The sequence below is a fragment of the Mustela nivalis genome (genome assembly GCF_964662115.1).
Source record: "Mustela nivalis genome assembly, chromosome: 2".
Lineage (NCBI taxonomy): Eukaryota > Metazoa > Chordata > Mammalia > Carnivora > Mustelidae > Mustela > Mustela nivalis.
Window position 1 is genome coordinate 91544311 of NC_139021.1, and position 7293 is coordinate 91551603.

Consider the following 7293-nt stretch of genomic DNA (forward strand, 5'->3'; position numbering starts at 1 on the left):
GTGATGTTGTTTTACAGTTTTGCACATGTTGCTATTGGAGTAAACTGGGTGAAGGATACAGGAGATCTCTATTATTCTTTACAACTGTATGTAATTCTACAGCTATCTCAATTTTAAAAAGTAATTGCTTCTCAGGGACAGAATTACATACAGGAAAGAATAGGGTATGGATTGCTGGTTTTCAGGAGAAACTTTATTGTTCTATTTTACCTTATTTGTAGGCATATATTATTGATTAAAAAGAAAGAACACCTTCTCCCTTAAATGAGGTATATATGTGAAGTATTTAACAATAAATGTTAGCTCTCTTTCCCTTCTATTTAAGGATGATGTAGACTAAGCTGTCAATACTAAGTAGTCTAATTCTGAATACAGCCACCAGTAAATCAACCTATGAGATTATCAAGGGCTAAAATTGGAATCTTAAGGTATTCCTACAAAAATAACTACAAGACAATCTCTCACCATCACTGAAGAACTTTAAAACTAAGACTCCTAGTCCTTCTTCAGCAAGTTGAAAGAAGTAATTCCAGGGAAATCTAGAGGCAAAGTAATAGAGGATGTACAATAGGTTTGTTCTTAGATAGAAATCCTTTCATTATCATGGCGTTTTCTTATTAACTGCTCTCACTACTGCAAATATTGAGGGCTTGTGTGTTCAGTGTATCATTTCAAGCATTCTCATCATTTAATCATCATACTGATGCTGAAAGATAGGTATTATTTCCATTTTCAAGACAAAAGAGCTACAACCTAGAAATGTAATCAGAGAGCTAGTAAGCAACATGTCATTATTTCCCCCCATGTATGTTCAATTACAGAAGTAAGGATTCTAGCCACTGACTCTGCATTATCTCATCTTAACAAAAGTGCCTAACAATTACTATAATGTGCACCTTCTACACAAAGAAGGTAACACTGGCTGAGTTTCTGACTGGTACTTGGGATTCTCTGAGTATCTGGGAATTCACTAGGACATTTTTAAGTCTCAAGCCCATTCATTTTATCAGTCACTAGCTTGCTCCCAATCATGATGTCTCCCCTACCATTCTGCACTCTATGGCCAACAACTACAGTATTGCTTTTCAAGCATTAAGGCTCCTTCCCTTCTACCAATTCACTTTACCAATCACCAATCCATAGGGCTACTGTAAAAAGACTCCAGAATGAGAACCTCCTTCCTATTTTCTTATTACATGTTCCTGGGCAATGCTGGTAAACACTCTTAATCATTCCCTAGTCCTCTACTCACACACACATACAATCACATACATACACCAATTCCATACCCACACTTCTCTTTAGATCTCTCCATGTCACTATCGTAATTCATGTCATCACATCTTCCCCAAGGTTAAAATCTGCTATATACCCCTTCCCTATGGTCTCAAAAGAAAAATGTTCCCAGTCTCCAAAACTAAGCCCCTTCTGTAACAGAATCCAATCTTTCTAGCAAAGGGTCCTTATTTTCTACATTGGCTCCACCCCTCCTGCTTCAAAAAAGCAAAACGTTTCCCTTTCCTGAGAAACACTTTTCACCTGAAATGTAGCCCTATGTACTCATCAGTTCAAACTGACATATACATTATATTTAATACCTACCATCATACCCTTGCCATTATGCAAGAAGCACCAGAAATAAAGGAAGTTTTTTGATGAGAACCCAAAAAATTAAGCAAGGAGCGTGTCATCAGGAAGATATAATTTGCCTTTCCTCCCTTTAAGAATCTTGCCAAGATAGTTTTCTCCTTCAATGGGGAAAGAGTGGAGAGAACAGGGAGAGCTATAAGTCAGCCTGAGGAGGCAAAAGGAACTGTGAGTAAAGGGGAAGACCAGAAAATCCCAAAAGGTAAGTAACTGGGAGAGAAAGAGAGTATTTGTGGTCGTTCCTGGCTTTTAGCAAGGAAAGGGAACACAAAGCACAAAGGAAAAAAGAACTAGGAAGGGACAGCGAAGGGGCCTAAGGCAGGAGGGAGCAAAAAAACTAAAATACTCCCTAGCCTTTGAGCAACTGCCTGCTCCAATCTCTCCCTGGGACTGAAGTTTCACATATCTGTACATCCTAACATCAAGTAAGAACCAACTAATTCTCCTCAACCTCTCTGTTTTTCAGAAGTTCAACTTCTGAAACACCACTAATTCTCCCCTCTTCATCTTTGAATTCCTGGTGCCTATCTCATTTTCCTTTTATAATGTATCAGTTCAGTCCTCTCCCAACACCATTACCAATTCTACCACTTTAGTCCATGACCATATCAACTGTCATCTTAAGATTCCAGAAAGATCTCTGTGGCTTGTCCAAAATCACAGAATTAGTTATTTGCAGAGCTGAGGCTGGTACCCAAATCTTCTACATTATTTCCCTATGTTTCTTCAGAGCTAGATACTTGCAAATATTCTGAATTAGTAGCCCTTCCATTCATTCATCAGATATTTATTAAGTACTTAATATGTATAAGCAGTACATATGGGAACTGGGGTGAAGGCATAATTAAAAATGCACATCATTAGGATAGGTACAAATAAACCTAATGTAAGACCTGAAGCTCTGATACAGACAAAGTTACAAAGGAATACAGAATAAAGTTTACTTACAACTGGGATGATCGGAAAAAGGTGAGATTTGAAATGGACCTTGACAAATGACCAAAGTTCCAATAAGCAGAAATGAAAGAAATGGTATTACTCCAAACCAAGAACATGAGCAAATACCAAGAAGCAAGAAAATACAGTGAAAACAATCATTTATTTTACCTAAATGATAAATAATGAACAAAGCTGTAAAGTTAAGGAATAAGGTATGGCCACACTGTGGAAGCTGTGAATAACAGGCTATGGGAGCCTTAACAAAAGCAAGGTCTTTGTGACCTTGGGCAAATTACTTAACTTCTCTGCTATGCCTCCATCTTCTTGTCCATAGAATAAGACTAATAGAGCCTGTTTAATAGGATTGTTGAATTAAATGAGTTAATACGTATAAGGCTTTTAGCACAGATTAAGTCCAAAGTAAATGATTATATAGTCAATAAGAAGTAAAACGATGCGTAAGCAGAGGAATAAGAATATAATTAAAGTGGTGTCTCTAAGGGAAAATCATCTCAGAAGATGGAACAGGAACATGCTACATGGCTGGTACCACAAAAACACTCCAAGCATGGACCTGACCTAGGGTGGAAGAGATGGTATGTCACTTCTGACACTGTTATAAAAGACACCAGGGCCTCTTCCTTAGTCCATCCCTCTCTCTTTCTCTTCAGAAAGTCAGTTGCCATGTTGTAAGAACAGCCCTATGGAAGAGGCAAGGAACTGACACTTGCCAACAAACACATGGGTGAATTTGGAAGTGGATCCTACAGCCTTATTGACCCTTTATTTGACAGCAACTTGTAGAAGACCCTGAGCTGGAACCAGCCTGGTGAGCAATTCCCAGATTTCTGACCTTCAGAAACTATATGAAAACATAAGCATTTGTTTTAAGCTGCTTCAGTTTTGAGACAATTCACTAAACAGGAATAGATCACTAATACAATTATTGAAAAGCAAAACTCATAAATTCTTGCAAACTTATAGAATAAAGAGGGCAGAACTGAGTCTCAATTCAAAAACTAACACCTGACATTAAATTTTTGGTTGCCGGGGCGCCTGGGTGGCTCAGTGAGTTAAAGCCCCTGCCTTCAGCTCAGGTCATGATCCCAGAGTCCTGGGATCGAGCCCCGCATCGGACTGTCTGCTCCGCGGAGAGCCTGCTTCCTCCTCTCTCTCTCTCTCTCTCTCTGCCTGCCTCTCTGCCTACTTGTGATCTCTGTCTGTCAAATAAATAAATAAAATCTTAAAAAAAAATTTTTTTTTTGGTTGCCAAGGCATCCATTCCAGAAGATGTCCATCTTGAATAAACATAGCACCAGTTACATGACAATTACTAGCAAATCAGCATGATAAGGAATTAAGCCATCCCTCCTCATAAAGGTCCCTCTGTCAAAAAAACCCTTGATAACCTATATAACTGACCATCTGAGTGACCCAGCTTCTTTCTTCTGGTACCCTAATTCCCACTCTTGGGCTTTAAATTAGCCAATAAAGAACGAAGCTCCAAAATCCTATATACATCACTCTCAGAATATAATAAAGGCAGACCCCAGGTTCTCTTGTCTCCTTCTCCCTCAGACTCCCTCAGCCTTGCAGCATGGCCCTTGGGTGTGCAATATACCCTCCAAGACCTGAGTAATAAATCTCATTCTTCAAAGTTCCTTGATGGGTTTTTGTTGAAGTACATCCTGCAATCATAATAACCACAGGGTCTGCTCAGCCACAACAGTGGCTCTGGTTGGAGGAAATGGATTGCTACAAGTAATCTGGCAGCCAGGCAAGGTGCCTCAGGCACTCCTAGCCAAGCATCACTATGAATAGGCTGAGACCAACACAACCCAGAAGAAACAGTGAGGGCTTAGTGGACTAAGAATATGCAATTGATGACCTCATAATACACAGAGTTTAAACTGAGCTCAAGGAAAAGTCAGCTATATAGCAGAGACAACTAACATAAATCTATAAGATTGCAGAGAACAAATCTGTAAAGTGAGAAAAAGCACAAGATCAAAAAAAAGGACATGACAGAGAAAGAGTAAAGAGAAGTAAATATGGGGTGCCTGGGTGGCGGCTCAGTTGAGCATCCAACTCTTGATTCTGGCTCAGGTCATGATCTCAGGGTTATGAGATTGAGCCCAGAGTCCAGCTCTCCTCTCAGTGGGGAGTCTGCTTAAGATTCTTTCCCTCTCCTCCTGCCCCTGACCCCACCTCATGCACTCATAATCTCCTCTCTATGTAAAAACAAATCTTTAAAGAGAAGTAAATGAGCAGATGCAAGACAGAGAGAGAATGAGGAGAGGAACAGTCTGGGATACTTGCCCCCCACCCCAAGAAGAATTAAAAGAAAGTGATAAATGTGTGAAATGCTGCAGTGACCATGAGTTAACAAGTTCATGTAATTCCTTGATTTCTTTTCACATTTGAATATTTCTGGAATTGGAATGTGTCTTACAATCAATAGGTATGTCTGACATAGGTTTCTATTCTTCCTTTATGATCAGTTACAATATTCACAGTGTCTGACAATCAATTATATTCCAGAAGCAAAGAAACATAATGATAAGGAAGCTGAACCAGTATATATGGACTATTTTTTTTCAAGGAGTTTCTTTTCTTTCTTTCTTTCTTTCTTTCTTTGTTTTCTTTAAAGGAGGAGGAGTCAAAAAGAAGGCACTTAGAGACATCTGGGTGGCTTAGTCAGTTAAGCCCAGCTCTTGATTTTTCACTCAGGCAATAATCTCACGGTCATGAGATCAAGCCCCTAACACCCCTCCCCCTGCACACACACACCATGGGCTCTGCGCTAGGCATGGAGCCCCCTTAAAACACTCTCTCCCCCCTCCCTCTGGTCCTCCCCACTACTGGAATGCTCTCTCTTGGAGGAAAAAAAAAAGGAAGCACAGTGTTTGCTTTTCAAAATTTTGTTTTAGTATGATGAGACAAGCATGTTTCTGATTTCTGAGCAAGGAACTTAGAAACAGCTTACAAAGGTAATGGCTTGAATGCCAAGACAAACACAATTCAGAGGAGGAAAAGATGTACTCACAAATACAGGTACAATCATCTAAATATCATTAATGTAGTATTTCCAGACACTGTGGTGTAAGTTGGTACACACAGTTTGGCCACGGTTAGCTTCGGCCTCGGACTCCTCTCCTACTGACCCAGGAAGAGAAGAATCAGAAACACTTTAGCATAGAAAGGAGAAGCGTGGCAACAGAGATATTTGGGGGGGGGGGGGGGGTGGCACATCCATTCCAATATCCACCGCTGTCTTCGAGTGTTACACGACAGTCAAAAATAGACAATGCCAAACTCTAGCGAGGGTAAATATATCTCACACGCTAGTTCCAGATTCAACTCCAGCTCACTCACTTCCGTCACCTCTCCCCCTTCCCAGGGAAGTGGCTCTCCCCTCCGCGGACGCAGTGGTATTCTTCAGGCCCTTCCATCCCACTGGGAAGGCGCCCTCGACCGCCCGCTGACGACTCAGTCCGCACACCTGGGCAAGAAACAGACCTCAGAAGAGGCAAACCGCAACGCTTGTTCTATCTGTTCACCGCAAACCTGCCGCAGCCTAGCGAAAGATCACCGTCTACACAGCGCCCACCTCTCATCCCTACCAGCCTGAGGCCAGCCACGCACTCCTAGCGCCCCGTCTGCCCGGCCCATGGGGAAGACAGGGAAGCGGAGACAGGCTGGCGCGGGGTGGGGGGAAGGCTCCAGAGTGACCAGGAATAACAGCGGGCCTGGTCTCACGCAGGTTCCCAACCCGTAACTTCCTTACCTTCCGTCCACTACAGATACCGCTGCGGGGCATCTCTCGGCACACCGCCTGCGCCCACGCGCTGAGGATCCCCCAAACTCGCGCCTCTCAGTCCAGGGACCGGAAGGCTGCCAGCTTCCCAGCGCTCAGGGCGCACCGTATAGCGCTCAGCAATTGGCTGGCGCTGGGACAGGGGACGGGATTTCGCCGGCGCCCTCCCCTCCCGGCGCCGTGCGCCACGCGTGCGTTGTGATTGGAGGACGTTCGGATATGGGGCGGGACTTTTCAGCCTCTTGACTCCACAGACTTCATATGGGTTGTGATCACTGTGGTTAGTGTTCACCACCTGAGTATGGAAAGGGGTGCTCCGCTGCTCATGGCACTTATCCCCGAAGCTGGGGATTTTGCGGAGTGAGCGCTGGACGGGCTGCATTGCTGCCCATGGAGTTACTGGTTGGAGAGATGCTGGGCGGGTTTTTGGCAGCGGGGGTTGGGAGGGGGCAGGAGTTTTTCAAAAAAAGTTCTTAGGCAGTCTGTTTTGTCAAGCAACAACTGACCTTAAAAACTCGAGGGGCCTCCGGATGTGTCTAGAGATCAAAATGGAGTCTCTCATGTCCAGCAGGGGCCTGTGTCAAGTAATGACACAGTAGTTAAAGTTATTACAACTGGGAGTTATCGCTAGGATCCGTGGTCAGCGGACACCAAGAACTGATAATGAGCAGAACCAAAGGAAGTCTCCTGGGGCCCAAGACCTATTAAATCCCTTTAAAAAGGGGAGGATTTTGGCAGCAAACTGTCAGATTCGATTCTTCAGACCTGACCCCTCTATATCTGACCACTTCAAGAAGGCAACTGCCGCCCAAGGCTGTGCAGGATTCATCTCCACACAGAACCAAGATCCTTCACTGCTTGAACATAATAAGCAGTAAGTGCTGAGAACT

General features: G+C 43.1%; 1 protein-coding gene across 9 annotated transcripts in view; it reads right to left on the reverse strand.

The window, feature by feature from the left end:
- The window catches only part of SPIDR (scaffold protein involved in DNA repair), a 589061-nt gene extending 582486 nt beyond the window's left edge, over positions 1-6575 (reverse strand). For 3 of the 9 annotated variants that reach the window (XM_082718851.1, XM_082718854.1, XM_082718861.1), the window contains exon 1: positions 6374-6533. Coding sequence is in view for 5 of the 9 variants with exons in the window: in XM_082718857.1 (XP_082574983.1) it covers positions 6374-6406 (33 nt within the window). In the remaining 4 variants the exon portion in view is untranslated. Of the gene's footprint in view, positions 1-6373 lie in introns of all 9 variants that reach the window. The other 6 variants (XM_082718860.1, XM_082718856.1, XM_082718857.1 and 3 more) reach the window with 5 other exon arrangements.
- Positions 6576-7293: the final 718 nt, after the last annotated feature.